Here is a 16585-nt window from a genome sequence, read left to right as displayed (position 1 = left end):
TAAGTTCGTTTGCTAGGTAAGTTCGTTTATGCATGTCCCGTATGCCTTCGGAGTGCACTTTTTTTTTTTGGCTCTCTTACAAGGGTATGGGGGCACCGGTAGGCGCTCCATTGAGAAAGCGATGCTACTCCGTTGGTTCGGTGCTTATGGATGGTTCAGGGAACAGTATAGATCCTTGTAGGCACATGATATCCAAGAATAGCTCTGGACGTAAGACTTCGCATCCCCAAATACACGCATTTGGACGCATTGATGTCGATATAGCTTAAGTACACTGCCATGAGCTCGAGGCAGTGTTGTTCTTCGTCGTGAGATCATGGTCGTGCTGCTTATGAGTACTTCTCTTCCGCTCTTCGTTCCTCCCCAGCTTGCTGCTCCCATGGTCTTTCCTTGAGACCTCCTCCCCATCTCTTCCCTGTGCTCAGCCTAACGCTGACGGTCTCGACCTGCCACTGCTCAAGCGCATAAAAGACAAGTGGCCGCCGCGCAAAGGTACGTCTAGATTCAAGCCATTCAGCACTCATGAAGCTGATAGTACCGAGTTTAGCTGCGGCCACACCGTCGATACGGACCACTACTACTACCGAATCTCCCATTAATGCCATGTCGCTCCTCAGCCACTACTCAATACACCACGATAGCCATGTTTCCCAGTCATCCTCGAAGAAACCGAATCCTGCTCGGCGTGGTGGGTCCCAATCGCTTACGAGGAACCTATCGACTTTTTCCTCATTATCCTTCATTGTCACTACTATTAGCTCGCAGAATCTTCGGCTCAGGCACCCACAGAAAGGCAGTTCTAGAGCTTGTGACGTTGGCGGGTCCTGTGCTCGTCGAAGCATCGCAGATGACGCAGGGAATTCCTTATGTGGAGTGCCTCGCCAAGGTCATCGCATACATTGTCAGAGCAAACAGCGTGAGCTGCCTTCAGATATGATTCATCGTTCACAAAACACTCATACGTATGTGTCGGTTTCCAGGAGATGGAGACGGTCGCAACTACATTTTCTGTGTTAGGGGAGCGAGTCATTCGGCTCCAGGGCATCATTCTCGACGTTTACGAGGATATGAAGAAACAAGAAGTTTGCCCAGAGGACTTTCGCAAGCCACTCAGGCTCCTTGAAGAGTATGTGTCGTGACTACCTATCTGGGCTGACAAACAATTATTCATGGTCTATATTGTTGTTGAGCTCAGACGGCTCTACCTAATCATCGACGTGCTCTCTCGTTACAGTAAATCTAAATGGAAGCGATTCTTAACTCGGAAGGACACTCTGAGTGATCTTCAAAGGTGCGAGCAAGACGTAAGCAGCGCAATAGAGGAGTTTAATGTATGTATCTTTATCTCTTTTACCTGTGTACCTATTTGAAGCTCACATACCGTGTCCGATCGGGTTCGCAGACTCTCCTCAACATCCGTCAGGCGATTGCTACAGAGCAGATAAAGAGGTCGTTGTCAGAAGTGAAGGTACACAGTCATCTCGTGATAAATATCCGTTTCAGAGTATGACCATAAGCTGATGAGGAATTTTAGTACGACACGGACGTTATAAAAATGTTAGCAAATGAGCACGCAGCTCGTGATAATAGTACGTCGCTCATACATCCCATAACATATTCATCGCGAGTAACTGAAGGCTGCCACCAGAACGTATCTTGATACTTATCGCTTTATATACATACGAGCGCTCCGGGAGCCTGACATTTACCGTTTCCGTCGTTTTATTTGGGAGGGTCAGGGAGCAGCTTTGATTGATGTCTTCGGAGGCCATCAGTCCAAGCCGCTAGGGCGGTATGCATGTTGATACCTAGCAATTCAGAGGCCCCCGTCCGCTCGCATCTCGCGCAAACAAGCGTGGCATCAACATGCTTGTTTGCGCGAGCTGCGAGCGGACGGGGGCCTCCGGATATGGATATACATACCGCCCTCCACAGGTGTGGCCCTGCACCTTGATCCGAACACTGCGCTAGGTTGTGCTACCGACTGATACTTTTATTGACATTGAGCCTGTACTACAATTTCGATTGTCGGGACGAACAATTTCTGTATATACTGTACTTTTTCGACCAACTGTTCGTCACGCGTCACGCGGGGAAAAATCTGAGGGTGCCGATGAGCTCCGATTAGAAATCGAGGTTCATCGGCCAACCCCAACCCTAGGAATTTCCTAATCGGGCGAACAGTTGGTCGAAAAAGTACAGTATGGTAAAGAATCCTGAAGATTGTGCCGTCAAGCCTAGAGAGGTGTTCCATTTCCCCCCCCCCCCTTTACCTTTCCATCATGCCATGAGAGCTGTTTATATTTCATCTCTTATCTCTCGTTCCCGTATCTGCTACTGACTCATTTCTAGAGCATCCGTTTGTTCTTCTCTGTAGATCTACCTTGGTGTACCAACTCAGTCTGCCTGTATCGTGAATGGTTTACCGACGATGCCGAAGAACCAGTACTCTGCTTGAGGCAAAAAGTTTCATCGTTGCTGAGCCAGGTGACAATGTGCATATTCCGCTTGTTAATCATATAAGTCCTTCTTATGCCGACATAAATACGATACATCCGGTGATGGAGCTATCTAGTTACCGATCGACGAAAACATGAGTCTATTCATCCACTCAGTATCGCATATACATAGCACAAAAGCTTTTATTTGAGGGTCAGTATAACACGGAAAGCGATTTACAACGTCTATATAACGGGAGGGATGCCGGTCATACTTCTACGGATAGTAGATAAAAAAAATGATGGCCAGGAGAAAGACAGAGCAGACAAGTAGATAGATACATTTCACTTCAATATACTTCCTACGGCATTGACTGCTGAATCGAACGGTCTTCCTCTGTCGCCTGTCAATTCCTATATCCATCCTGGAGCATCACCACAACGTCCAATGCCTACCGAGAATATATCCACCCCACGCTCCAATCGCCGCACCCATCAACGTCCCAATCGTCTCATCCACCGTCCACACCTTACTGTCCTCTGAGCCTCCATAGCGCGCCACAGCAGGTCCTGGACGGTAGTAATACGGGTCGTTATAGAAGTTGAAACCCATGGCGCGGTAATAAGCGTATAGATCGTAGGTGTTGCGATCATGAGAGCTATCTGTGAAGGCAGGGGGAGTGAGGAACTGATAGGCTCGGGTAGGCAATGCATAGATGAACGATTTAGCAGACCGGGTGTACCTCTACTGATAGGTTTCCTGAGCCTAATTGCGAGGAGGAAGCCTCTCCAGATCGGAGACAGGAGTTTACTGGTACAAACGTAGAGAGGCTTGGTTCCGAAACAGAGAAGAGGTATGCTACACAAGTAGGGATGGTTGGTGGCTGAATGCGAAGCGACAGAAAGAGTTAACACATGAAGACAATGCAAGTGAACCTCTGCACTGATCAGGGTAGAGTAGATAGACGAACGATTGAAATCGATGGTGCGACGTACTGAATAAATTGATATCTCTCAATAAGATGGGACCCTGAACCAGCATGACCCTGGTGAGCGTCGCTCCTCGCACGGCTAGAGGTAAATGAGAGCATATAAATATGTATTAGGGATGCATAAGAGGTCAACACACGTTCTGTCCCTTTGAGCCCAAAACGCCATGAATCAGCAAAGCTGGTAAACGAAAATGTGGAGCCCTCAAGGCCGCTTGAGGTTATGAGCAAGAAAAAAACCATCGAATGAGTAGAGCTGGTAAAGGAAAATGCGGATCCTTCAAGGTCGCTCAAGGCTATTAGTATGAACAAGCATGAGGCTGCCACGCCGACGCTTGCGCGTAACCCGGCACTCACTGATTCTCCCGATTAGGTTCAGGTAGCCACTGAGGTCGTCTTCGCTCTAATGTACTTGCACACGATGTTTCTTAGCTTGGGAACTTGCCGCAACTACGTAGGATTTCAAAATCGAGATAATATCTCGTAGTAACTTATCCGTCAGTCGGAAAGATCCGAGGGTTCCGGTCAACAGATCACAAAATTAAGCCTCGCTGAAGAGCAGACAAAGGAGGAAAAGGAGAGGTGGGGCACTGCTGCCTCGTCGTCATAACTTATAAGAATGGAGGCAGCTGGAGGCAGGCACGAGACAAGAGCGAGAGTGGCATATTCACCACGTGATCATGAGCGCCTGCGGGATGCGTCGCCGATTGCGTGACTTCATCGCTGTTCGAAACGACGACAACCGAGTATTGGGACTTGGAATTTTTTTTTGCGAGGTGCGCCCGACTTTCTCTTCTAGATCTTACGCAATAACATTCTGATATCGAGCTGTACCGACTACGTAGCTATCCGTCTCGTTTGACATCGGTCAAGTTTCGGAGCCTCATAACAGGTGAGTTTGGGGTATACGATGTACTCTGCAGAATATATGCGTGGATTTGTGAGGTTGTCTCGAAATTATATGCGCGCTTGGCCCGGGCGATTGGTTCTGCAGTGCTCCTCCAGAGGAATCAAGAATGAGGGAGAGATACGGATCAGGATATGGCGTGTTCGTGAGCAGTGCATGACCACCGGTGCGTCTGTAAGTTCGTCGAGTCTCTGCTATCCAGCTGACGGTGTCGAACCTACGGATGTTTATACTCTAGATCCTTATACTGTCACAATGTACTCCTGCCGAACAATTTCACCATCTATACCTATGTCTGCCATTCGCCCACGCACAGAACCCCTGACATTTGATGTCTCGAATGATCTCCAGTATCTTGCCAGTGTTTTGCCTCCACCAACTCTATGTTCTGGAACGGCTACTATGTCTGAAGGGTCTGCTTTATGTCTAGAACGCTGCCATTGCTACTGCCCTTCGGGATGTAGACCCTGTTTCGCAGACTTCGCTGCAGAGGACTGTCCTGTCTGCGAAGCCATTTAGGATGCCTTTGGCATCCGTCTCTGCGCCTAACCTATTGTGTACCTCACGTACAAATACCGAACCGTACGGGGCTTGTAGGAGATCCGCTATTGCGTCGTCCTGCCAGTCTACCTGATCTTGAAGTCCGTTGATCGTGTGGCGCGCCACATCAATCTAGGGTTGCACCGTACTCTCTCCTCTTTTCGTTCCATTGGATCTCTTTCCGAGCGCGTTCGTTGTGCTGATACTTATGTTGAGTCTAGCAACCATGACAACTGTACCCCCACTCTCGCTTACAAGACAATCACACCCATCCACCGCGACCTCCGATCTCTCTTCCCTGGTTGAACTTCTCAGCGGTCCCTCGGCTTCTACATCCTCTTCGCCGTCATCCAACGCCAAACAATCAATAGATCTGCAATCTACCCTGACCTCCGCCTACCTCTCCCACCTAACGACTCTTCCCCTCCCTTCCCTCCTCTCGGAGCCCACCTCGCTCTCGTCCACCTCCTCCCAACTCACCAACGCCCTCACAACCCTCTGCACTTCCTCCTACCCCACCTTCCTCTCGCTCCATACCTCAACATCCTCCCTTCACTCCTCTCTCGACACCTTCTCCACCTCCCTGTCAACATTACTAGACACACTTCCCGCCCTCGAATCCTCCTCGAAATCATTCTCCACCCAAATCAAACACGTCCAATCCGAACGCCAAAAAGCCTCTCTCGTCCTCGACCAATCCTCAAAACTCAACGACATCCTGGAGCTCCCTTTCCTCACCGAGACCTGCATCCGGAACGGCTTCTACGCGGAGGCTCTCGACCTACATTCCCACGCGACCGCCCTCGCGGCGAAGTTCCCGGACGTGAGGGTGGTGGCGGATGTGAAGGCTGAGGTGGATGGCGCGATTAGGGGGTTGGTGCAGGGGCTAGTGGGGATCTTGAGGGAGCCGGGGGTTAAGCTTCCGGCGCTCTGGAAGGCGGTGGGGTTTTTGAGGAAGATGGGGGTGTTTGGAGCTGGGGAGGAAGGGGAAGAGGAATTGGCGATAGCGTTTTTGAGCGGGAGGGGGGAGTGTTTGGAGGCAGCGTTGAGGGCTGTCGGGGCTGGGATGGAGGGTGAAGTTGGTGTGGGAGTGGGAGTGGGTACGGGGGTTGGTATCGGGAAGGAGGGATGGGTTAGATATTTAAAGAAGTATGTGGATGTGTGGAGGGAGGGTGTACATGATGTCGTCACTCAATTTTCGACCATCTTCCTCACGCCGTCTGCGTCTTCCACAACAACCGGAACATCAACTCCACCGAAAACACTCACCCCCCTTCCTCTCCGCTCAAGCACCCCGACACTGTCCTCCCCTACGTCCTCCACCTCGCCACGAACACCGTCCGCCTTCATCCTCACCCTCCTCCCGACCTTCACATCCAACGCGATCCACACCCTCCTCCTCCCCACCCTCCAAACCGTTCTTCCTCACATCCAAGACCCCTCCTCGCTCACATCCCTCCTCACCCAACTCACCTACTGCGCCACCTCCTTCTCCCGCATTGGCCTCGATTTCAGAGGCCTGTTGGGTCCAATATTCGAGGATGCCGTCCGGGGGAGCGTCGAGTCCGCGCTGAAGAACGCGACGGATGAGTTCGTTGCGCTCGTGCAGAGGGAGACGCGGTCGGGAGCCAACGCGAAGGGGGGGAGGTTGCCGAGCGGGTGGTTGGTTTTGACGACCCCTCTGGGCGCGATACAGGTTCCGCAGGCAGTTCAATCAAACGTGTTGGATGGGACGCCGGCGCATGTTCCGCCGCATATGTTGACTTCGTACCCCTCGCTCGCGGTATACGTGAACGCGATCCTGACGACGTTTAACTCGTTGAGATTGCTCGCGCCGGCTGCGTTGCTACCTGTCCTTCTATTGAATTTGGACGAGGCGTTGGCGAGGAGTGGGGATGTGTTGTTGAATTATGTGAAGATTGTCGAGGACGGGTTGGGCAGATCAGAAGGAGATGATGACGCGACAGAGATAGAGAAGGGAGCGAGGGAGAGAGAAGTATTGATCGTTAGGCGGGTGGGTGAGGTTTGGATCCAGGTGCTCGTTCCATTTTTGAGGGGGGGGTTGAGTGAGGGCGTTTACGGGGTATCTTCGGAGGTTATGGATGGAGAGGACGGTGACGAGAGAAAGATGGGAGAGAATCTGGAGCGGGTTATGATTGAGTGGAGAAGTTGGCTGGATGGGGCGAACGGAGGGAAGGAGAGGGAAGACAGCGCAGAGGGAGAATGACGGATCTGACGACGACAGTACGCGCTGCAGTGGCTCAGGTGACGTCTGGGTGTATCCATACGAGTAGGTCGGGCTATATAACGTCTCTTTTTCTCACTATTTCGATTCGTTCGGTGGGCATGTGTCTCCTCGTTCGATATAAGGAAGGATACCCTTTCCAGAGCGTCGTCCCGTGTGCTGATCTAACTGTCAACGTTCCGCTTGTTGCACTTCACGCCCAATATCGCGACGGGACCCTTAAGGATTCGAAAAAAAACCGAGGCCTTACGTGCGGTTGCACTACGGTCAGTCGCTACTCTCCTTCACTATTCCTCGCTAAGGTGTCTTGCTCCAAAGGTCGGCGAGTCGTTGAACAGAACTTACAGGGACGTCATGACGCATAGAGGGTGGACCTACGTCCTTCGCTCATCTCGGAGGTTCGGAGCACATCAAGTAAGATTAGACGTATCAAAGTGTCGAACAATATGCAAGACTCGGTGATCAATGAAGTCCCGCTACCTCCATACTTTCCGGTGCTACTTCCTCTGCCAGTGCTGATATCTCTTTCCACATCTTCTTTTCAATCGCCGTCCCATCCTTAGTCTCAATGAACTCCAATGCCTTGGTTCTGTACAAGAGGTCAATATTCACCGATCCGTCAGCTCTGCATCGTATCTGCTGATGATAGATCCATGAAAGAATGGACATCTCACCTCGTAATCTTCTCATGAGCCAAGAACTCTCCATGACTCTCCTTCCCGACCACCGCAGCCGCATACACGACTATCCTCCCGCCCTCTTCAGCCGTCCGCGCTCGCCATCCCTTGAAGAGCCACACCAGAGGAGTACTCCATGCCGGCACTGTCCTATCTATACTCGTTGTCACCATCCCAGGACACATATCGTTGATCACAACGCCGCGACTACCGCTCCCTGACTTCACATCCACACGCTTCGCGAGCTGACGGGCAAACATGTAGATCAAGATCTTGGAGTCGGCGTATCGCCGCGCGTTCATCATGCTAGACGCCAACTCGGACAATTGAGCGAAGAGGGGCTTGTCGGACGAGGCGAGGGTGGTCGCGCGATTGATGAAAGAGGTCATGGAGTGGGCGGAGGAGCCGACGAAGGTGAGGCGAGCGGGCTCATTGGAGGAACAGGTAGACGAGGAGTGCTTGAGCAGTGGGAGGAGGAGGATGGCGAGGAGTGCTGTGGAGGCGAAATTAACTTGGAACATTAGTTCGTAGCCCGTCGCTTCCGATCTCTCGAGGTCCCAACCACCCAGCCCCGCATTCATCACCACTATGTCCAACCTCGCATCGCGCAAGTCCTTCTGGATCTTCTCCGCTAACGCCTTGATTGATTTGGGGTCGGAGAACTCGGCCTCGTAGATGAGAATGGTAGGCTGGACGGCGAGAGATTTGACGATAGGATCAGCGAGGAGGTGAGACTTCGTGGAGACTCCCTTCGAGGTGGAACGAACGCTGATGAGGAGCGTGGAGAGGCGGTGCTGTAGAAGGTGGAGGCAGGTGGACAGTCCAAGACCGACGTTTGCTCCGGTTACAAGGGCGATTTTGCCGTCGAAGGAGAGGTCAGAGGGGAGAGGTGGTATGGATGGTTGAAGACCGAACATAGTGCGAGTGGTGAAGATAGGAAATGGGACTGGTGATACACTGAAAAGTCAGAAAATGGGGCCCTTATAAGCGTTGAGGTGAGGCGTCCAACCGAGGCCCAACGTAGTCGATAGTTACGAGCGAAATACTATCTGTGGACAGAAACTTTCAGTGTAGGACCTCGTATAATGATGATACGAATACAGACCCGACGTGAACAAATGCGAGAGTTTCGAAAGACAGATCGGCACGGTCCGTGCACGGTCCTCATCCCGAGACAATGGACCAAAGTGATGGACACAACCGGACAACTTATGGTCGGTTTCCTTCAACTTCTCGGCCACTCAGAGCAAGACAGCTCTTCGTCTCCATCCAAGGCCACTGCAAATGGAAACGCTCAAGGGCAGGACAGGACTCGACAAATAAATAAGACCGTGAATGGACACGAAATTGACGCAAAAGGACGGGAAACGTCGATATCTCTCGTTGCGTCCAAGACAAGTCCATGGTGCACCATCGCGATCAGAAAAATTAGATTGCCCTATATGTATTGCAATTCCCTAAGAGGTATGGATCGCTGGTAATCTCTTTTTCTTTCTGATCTTTTTGTTGCCACAGAGAGGCACAAAAGATATCTTGCCGCATGACGCCACATGTGGCGCGTCACGACAGAAATGACCCAGGGCTGCCAAAACAAAGAATGTAGAGCACTGTCAAAGAACGTCCGACAATAGGGCAACAAGCGAGAGCACAGACAAGAAACGCAATAGTAGCCTGGACATGGAGCTCGGTGACACGATAGCGTAATGGGGACACGAAGAACGATTGGTCAGCATTGTTTCATGGGAAAAAGGAGGAGATGGAAATATACGACGGCGTTGATGACAGTCGCGGCACGAGGGGTAGAGGCCGTCGAAAATAGTGCAGTTGCGTACCTAGAAAAACGGGTGAAAGAGCGTGTACATCGAAAGAGGAGACTTCTGTACACGATCGCGAGCTACGAACAAGATCGTCCTCGACTTACATAGCAAATCACCCTGTTGATGTCAATGCAGGATGAATAAAGCGGACGCTTGGGACGACCTTATACCTAGAAAATCGATGTAAGGTCGGTACCAGACTCCACCGGAGGACAGAGATTGGCGCAGAAAGCCTTCGGGAGTCCGAAGGCATGTCCCGATAACTGTCCCAGGAATGTTAGGCGAATCGGTTTCCCGAGGATCCTCCATCCATCGAAAGACAATGAAAGGCCAAAAAATGGGACCTGCCGGGACGAAGATAGACTTCGGTGCCGATAGGTGTATCGTGACGGATCAAAGTCAACGCGAACTGGAAGGTTCGAGTAGGAGGGGGGCGTATTGGTATCGAGGTCCGATCCCAAAACCCAAAAGTCGGGCGGTTCTGTACTCAAAGTTTGGGAGGTTTTCTGTACTTTTGTGGATCGGGTAGCCCAAATAAGGGCACCTTCCGTACTCACGCGGGATTGGACCTTCTCCCAGACGAACGCCCAAAACACTGTCAATTTGACACAGAATCGTCTGTGCGGTGGCGTACAGTGTTGGAGAGTGGCAGTCGGCGTCCAAGCCTGAACACATACAACGAAATTGTGCGCATAGTGATCGGACCTAGGCAGTCCTGCCAGCTTTCCGTACGCACAAGGGATCGGACCAAGAGGCAAATCCAGGCCAGTCATGTACGCACAGGATCAGACCTCACGTCGCATTTGCGACCAAAACAGTACGCATAGGGATCGAACCTCGATACCAATACGCCCCCCTCCTGTTCGAGTACACCCGCAGCACGCGACCACTATCAGGATACAGTGAAAGAGTTTGCAGAAGTGTCCGCGAATCAAGGTCTGGTGCAGAAATCGGGTGCAAACCGTAGTGTAGATTATGGGACAGATGTATTACAGATACAGATGTGCGAAACTGTAAGGAGAGAAGAGGGTGTTGTATGAGATCGCGGAAGAGAAGATATAAAAGAGAAACATACGACGAGACTTCTAATACTAAGTGGACTGTGATGTAGATTCTAACCTTCGACGGAGGTCAGCGAGCGAGCTAGTAAATGAAATTCGACCAACGAACCTATCAAACGAGACGCTCACGCTCATAGCAGGTGCCTTATATCCCCTCCATATGTCTCGTTCACCAACTCGACTGCCTTCCTAATTACATCTCTATCGCTTTGAAACGTCGCCCTCTCCAACGCATCGCCCACATCCACAAACTCACTCACATAACTCTCCACCGCCGTCTGCGTACCCTCCACCTTCTCCTCCTCCGCCTCATCCACCACCGTCACAAACCACCATATCATTTTGACTCCTCCCACCTTCCCATTCTCTCCTCCGTTCGGCACGTTCCTCAGCGTCATCATGAACGGTTCCTCGCAGCCTTGTACCACTTCCACACAGTCTTTGGTTTGAGATCCGGGGAGGGGAGCGCGGGTGGCTAGAGTGAGAGGTAGGAGTTTACAGGGATAGCCTGTTTCCTCGAAGGTTTCGCGGGTGGCGGTTGCGGTGATCGCTTCAAAGCGATCTTTGCGACCTTTCGGGAGGAGCCATTCCTGCCGACCCGTATGAAGAATGAGGCAGACTTGGAGTGGGGGTAAATTCGATGGCGACGAAGCTCTTGCAGACGATGTCTCGGGACGTGGATGAGGGTCGTGGCGAAAAAGGATGGAACCTGCACAGACGAGAAACTCATCGGCGGTGTATTGCATCGTCGGTAGTTTCGAGGTCGCCATCGCTATTGAGCTTGACGGAGATGGAATGATGAGGGTGATGAGGGTGTAAGGAAAGTCTTGGTTACGATGGAGGATGCATCTAAACGAAAGAAAAGACAAGGATAAAGATGACTGCTGATTTCGAGGCTGACTTGGATCGCAACTGCTCCCGCGCCGACTGTTCCTGATCGTTCGCTGCCTTACGTCATCCATCCCTTCCGTCGATGCCGAACGGTTCCGTGTCCACCCGGGCTTCGCTTTTTCTTCCAGAACCACGACGACGATAGAGCTGAGCTCGCTGTTCGAAACGTCTAAGGCAAAGACTCGCTTTTGCATTACCGTTACCTTCATGAATGTGCTCTGACACCTTATTATATCCAGTCTTTTCTCGGGGTCTCTCGGCGTCGGCTTCTGTCCTCCAGGCTTTAACTCAACCGATGGCCTTGCGACGGTACATCCGCCGGACGTCGTTCATGTGTCGTTCAACTCTGGCTAATGCGGGCTGTTCTCTTCCTTCAAATAAGTGATAGATGCACTAGACAAAAGCTGTTTCTCGGTCCCGAGAGTTCCTGTCATACCTTGCTACAGTACTCGTAGCGTTGTGTCAGCGGACGCTGGCCTATGGTATCGCTCGGAATCGTAAACCATCTCTCGCATCAAAGGGTAAGGTAACTATATTTTTTTAGCACGGAGCCTACTCGCTCGGTACTCTATCATCAAGTGCCAATCCAGGCGCAGTGGACTGATCAACCGCTGCGAAGATGAGGGTCTGCAGCTTGATTTCTTCCATCGATGATAGAAATCTTTTATCAAACTTCTATGGACGGTAGAGCTTCCTCAATTGACGCTCGGTCGACAGCTCTCGTCAGGCTCAGCCCCAATCGTGAAAAACGCTGCATAAAATCGGCGGGGGGCTGAGCTCTCGCTGACAGTATTCGCCCCGCTCAAAGACTCAGAGAGAGCACTATCATTCATGTATAATGCCCGTCATTGGCGCAGCTTTACCATCCGAGCTCGACTTGGCCTTATCTTTGAACCGACAAGTGTTTCTTCGTCTCTCTTTTTCTGCATCATTTGGACTCTGTGGATCATTCCCCGCGAATTCTTCTCTCTATTTCTTTTTCGGACCAGTTTCTGGGAATCTGATGAGCCTTGTCAGATGGGTATCAATCATATACGTCTCGTGGGGGTGAAGATCGATGGTACTCATTTTATTGACGCTCAATTTCCAGTTCGCATATGGTCTCATCTGGAGTAGGCCTTGAGCGGCCGAGGTATTGGATGAAGTCGAACGGTTGGTTCCTCGTGCGTTGACCTCTTTGACCTTGCCTCTCCATCTGTCGCCAATCAGTCTCTGTCTCCTCGTATTTTCATGCCGTGACGTGGTCCGGATCAACGCTCCGCCGCCGTTCACTCCACCTCACGAGGAGCCTCACGTCGTCGATGGAGCGTTCCCTCCCGAAGCTACGGACGGAGATGTAGGTGTCTTCGAGGTATTTTGCGTACCTAGAACTGTCGTAAGGTGTCTCGTTGTGCTTAGCCGCTCAGTGAATACGTCCGTTCCTCGTGTTCAAGACCGCCATTTCCGCACTACAACATTAGTGGGATCTTTCCTTCATCCCCTCCACTACTGCATCGCAGCCCTGGTAATTACTGGAGATAACTACCTATTGTTTATAGGTCTTTCCGTGCAACATCGAACTTGACCACGCAGGGGACTGTTTGTTGATGGAACAGCCATTGTACTGTTCCGTGCCCCGCGGTACTAGGGCCCACGGGAAGTTTGATAGAGCTTCAGGCACGTTCGTCTGCCTCGACCTATCTCTTCTTGACTCTTCTTCCTTCTTTGTGTCTCGACCTTGATGATCACTAACTGCGTCATTCGTCACCCTCCCTGCTCCTTTCCTCGTCCTCCCCCGGGCCTCCGTTACACCACCAACTCCGAATAGATCCGTGAATGAAACAGAGGACTGCTCAACCGTATGGCAGTCGAAAGATGCAGGCGCTAGATAGGAACATTCTTCTGTGACCGAGAACAAATCCGGAGAGAACTAGGAGATCAGAGCATGGAGCAGGAGGTCTGTCCCCGCCGTCTGACAAGAGTACGGGCCGTTATCGATTATTGTACCATCTACTTCATAGCTATGTCGGCCTTGGGTACCCTTATTTGTGCTGACTTTTTTGCTTGCGTTTCAACGGGGATGTATAGAACGAAAACGGCTTTACTTGACCGTCCGCAGCTGCCGACAGGCTCGTCGTGAGCGCTGACAACAACGTAACCTCTATTGAGTGCTTGTCCCTCAAACGTTTATGGACTAATGCCTTGATTTACCGTTCGGGCCAGTACTACATATTATACTGAGCCCGTTTCGGGTGTCTCTGCGGCTGCATGGACATTTACACTATGCATATGTCCTGGTCTATTTTTGAAGCCATCAGAATAGGCCCTAAGCTCCCCCGTCAGAAGATCAGTCTCCAAACCGCCGCCCTACTTTTAATCAGGACCGTCCTTTAGGAGCGTTAATTCTTCGGCGTCTGTGCTTGCAGCGTCTCGCCCTTGACTATTCAACAACAGGAAATCATCACCACTGACTTCGTCCAATTATTTGACTATGCCCTAGCGTCTCTTACGGTCCTAGCCTCATCATATGACAATGTGACCCTCAAAAGTGCACGGTCACATACACAACTTTTGAACTGTCCAACACGGACCCAATTCATTTGTGGCGCCGTTTCAGATCGTACTTCCTCAAGGTTTCATCAGAACCCTGTGGGTGCTAACGGCGAGTACTTCATTACCGTGGTTGGTGACCACTCGTTCAACCCCATGGATAATTTTTCATCACTGATCATTCAATATTGCTGTACAGAAAAAGGAATGTAGGAATGTGTACTCACGAAAGGTACATATCTAACGTCGGATCTCGAACTCACCGAGACCGACCTGAGTCTCTCATATAAAGCCGTTGGATTCTCGTAGGATTCACAAACCACAACACCGTACCATCGTCTACGCAGTACGCTATGCAGTTGTTCAACTCTCTCTCTGTCGTCCTCTCCATAACTTTGCTTGCCACCATGAGCCATGCACAATCAACTGGTGGCATCGCTCACAACCCTCGTACGTCTATCAAACTTGTGCACCCTTTGCGTTGTCTTCATCCTTGATGTATCACTAAAATTGACAATATCATAGTCGAAGCTTGTGTCGGCGTCGCTCAAGGAAGCTTCTGCGAGTATTACACCAGTCCTGACTGCCCACCAACTGGACCAGGAATCAACGAGGGTTGCCTCATCCTCGCTGGGCGTATGTTGCTTTCTCCTTAGTTCGTTCATTTCGGCAGCGACTTACCGTCTCGTGACTTGTAGGTTGCGAGCCAGCGGAAGGAGCGGGATTATACTGTGACACTACGGTGGCATAGATGGTTGCGTCAATACTGGTGGGGTGAGCAAGGCGATATGTGGAGCCGGAGGAGGTGTTCGATCGTTTATTGCGTTGTTCGTCTATGAAAGAAATATAGTCAACTTTGAAGCGTTGAAGGGAGAGGTGATGTTCCCTCTGTTACATAAAGTCTCCCGTTTGTCGACTGGTCTAAGGGAAAAAAGGAAGGAAGGTCCTCTTTTTGTCCCTTGACGAATCGCACAGCGATTAGGGTCAGTTTGAAGCTGATAAAGGAGCCGCGAATTGCTCACGGGGGTTTTAACAGTCTGAAGCTCTCCATATATCTAGGCGGCGAACAAGGTGACGTTTTCATTCTTGAGGAGGCTGGTTGATACAGCTCATCTCGCACACATCGCAGTTAATAAATATATTCCACGCTGTATACCTCTTTGACCTTGCGATATAAGGTCGAGGGTTCATCAGAAAATGGACAGCTAGGATATTCTTCGACGTCTAAAAGCCTTCATCGAAGAAAGCATTATATACGGTAGGATGATAACATTTTAAGTCTAATTCAGATCTCAAACGATGCGTCAATCTAGAATTCGCCTGAACGAGTCATTACTCTCATCTAGCGCATCAAAACTCTATAGTAGCGTGCATGCCGTCCGCCCTACAGATACGATGCACATTGAGTATCCAACCCATGTACGTTCGCTGACGACGATCGAAGAAAGCGGGGGACCGAGGAAAGAGCGATATAGAGAATAGAGGAGTGCGATGGAGCGTCGTCTAAACGTGGGCCTCCGAAGAGCGATCGCTCATCTGGCATGGTGTGGCGTGGGTTATGAACGAAGTAACTTCAAGGAGTAACTTTTCTCAGCCAAAAGTTACTTTTTCGTACTTTTGGGCAAAAAGTTAACTTGACACACAACTTTGTGACGGAAGTAACATTCGTAACTTCCAAGTAACATTTGCATACCTCTAACATCTTCCTCACTGGTGCCCTCCAGCATCGTATAAATATCCACATCCACATCATTTGTAGTACCTCCATGCTTGCCAAACCATCGGGTATCTTATCCAGGTCTGGAACGAGAGTATTGACGCGGTGATCACAATTAAGTCTCGATCACATGCCGGAAAGCGACAATCCTAACTTCTCATTGATTTTACCATGGTACGTGTTGAAACAGAACACACACATACCACCTGTTATAAGATTTATGTGGCTATAATTTGTGTGAAGCTCGACGTTCTCAGTCACCATTATCACTAGGCCTTAACAAGTCGTATCCCTTGGATTTCCTATACACCAACGCAATGCTTCGATTGATGTTAGTTATAGTCCTCTTTGTCACAGAGAAAGCTATAGATTGCTCGCACGAGTCTGTTCCAATTTTCCAAACATAAACCAGATACTCTAGTCACCGCAAAATTGTTCATTATTCCCCCAGCGGTGGTGTCTACGATTGTCTCTGAATGCCTTGAAGGCCCAACAGGCGTCCGTTGAGCACACTGTGCTAAATGTTAAGTGTCATGGTAAAATCACGAAAGCTCTTGATATGTGGAGGGATTTAAATGACCTTACTGTCGCAAAACAATAATAACGGCGAGTATTCACCATTTGAATTGACATTCGGTCTAGTGGCACTGGCATGGACACAGTTGGCCTTCGTCATCAGTCCCTCCGCAGTGAGGTATTGATTTATTCTTTGTGTACCATGTACCGCGTACAAAAGCCATCACCTAGATTAAATTGGCCAAGTTAACTGTGCTG

General features: G+C 50.4%; 5 protein-coding genes across 5 annotated transcripts; 2 read left to right on the top strand and 3 right to left on the bottom strand.

The window, feature by feature from the left end:
- Positions 1-522: 522 nt before the first annotated feature.
- STEHIDRAFT_113347 (uncharacterized protein) lies at positions 523-1521 on the top strand (the record flags this gene model as incomplete). The annotated part of the gene is made up of 6 exons (XM_007307159.1): positions 523-688; positions 759-916; positions 981-1126; positions 1292-1331; positions 1403-1468; positions 1504-1521. 6 exons carry the CDS (start codon positions 523-525, stop codon positions 1519-1521), a joined length of 594 nt encoding a protein of 197 aa, XP_007307221.1.
- Positions 1522-2651: 1130 nt separating this feature from the next.
- Positions 2652-3705, bottom strand: STEHIDRAFT_148791 (uncharacterized protein). Its single transcript, XM_007307158.1, has 4 exons — positions 3568-3705; positions 3435-3509; positions 3182-3322; positions 2652-3101 (listed from the first exon to the last, which is right to left on the bottom strand). Exons 1-4 carry the CDS (start codon positions 3668-3670, stop codon positions 2872-2874), a joined length of 549 nt encoding a protein of 182 aa, XP_007307220.1. The 5' UTR covers positions 3671-3705; the 3' UTR covers positions 2652-2871.
- Positions 3706-4465: 760 nt separating this feature from the next.
- STEHIDRAFT_170515 (Dor1-domain-containing protein) lies at positions 4466-7101 on the top strand (the record flags this gene model as incomplete). Its single annotated transcript, XM_007307157.1, has 2 exons — positions 4466-4500; positions 4573-7101. Exon 2 carries the CDS (start codon positions 5083-5085, stop codon positions 7099-7101), a length of 2019 nt encoding a protein of 672 aa, XP_007307219.1. The 5' UTR covers positions 4466-4500; positions 4573-5082.
- A 480-nt stretch (positions 7102-7581) lies between these two features.
- STEHIDRAFT_61881 (NAD-P-binding protein) lies at positions 7582-8713 on the bottom strand (the record flags this gene model as incomplete). The annotated part of the gene is made up of 2 exons (XM_007306694.1): positions 7582-7708; positions 7794-8713. The coding sequence occupies 2 exons, from the start codon at positions 8711-8713 to the stop codon at positions 7582-7584; spliced, it is 1047 nt and encodes a 348-aa protein (XP_007306756.1).
- A 1844-nt stretch (positions 8714-10557) lies between these two features.
- Positions 10558-11553, bottom strand: STEHIDRAFT_101262 (uncharacterized protein). Its single transcript, XM_007307156.1, has 3 exons — positions 10784-11553; positions 10689-10732; positions 10558-10624 (listed from the first exon to the last, which is right to left on the bottom strand). Exon 1 carries the CDS (start codon positions 11442-11444, stop codon positions 10806-10808), a length of 639 nt encoding a protein of 212 aa, XP_007307218.1. The 5' UTR covers positions 11445-11553; the 3' UTR covers positions 10558-10624; positions 10689-10732; positions 10784-10805.
- Positions 11554-16585: the final 5032 nt, after the last annotated feature.

This window comes from Stereum hirsutum (genome assembly GCF_000264905.1).
Source record: "Stereum hirsutum FP-91666 SS1 unplaced genomic scaffold STEHIscaffold_12, whole genome shotgun sequence".
In the NCBI taxonomy this organism is placed as follows: Eukaryota; Fungi; Basidiomycota; class Agaricomycetes; order Russulales; family Stereaceae; genus Stereum; species Stereum hirsutum.
The sequence above is the reverse complement of the archived record's forward strand: the minus strand, read 5'-3'. Positions and strand labels throughout refer to the sequence as shown.

Excerpts from the sequence above, each read along its gene's own strand:
- STEHIDRAFT_148791 (XM_007307158.1), bottom strand. The coding sequence starts at position 3,670 with ATGGTTTTTTTCTTGCTCATAACCTCAAGCGGCCTTGAGGGCTCCACA. Across the intron at positions 3,510-3,567 it reads TGGGCTCAAAGGGACAGAAC|CCGTGCGAGGAGCGACGCTC; the intron begins GTGTGTTGACCT and ends ATTTACCTCTAG. Across the intron at positions 3,323-3,434 it reads GAGAGATATCAATTTATTCA|CCACCAACCATCCCTACTTG; the intron begins GTACGTCGCACC and ends CTTCGCATTCAG.
- STEHIDRAFT_101262 (XM_007307156.1), bottom strand. The coding sequence starts at position 11,444 with ATGGCGACCTCGAAACTACCGACGATGCAATACACCGCCGATGAGTTT.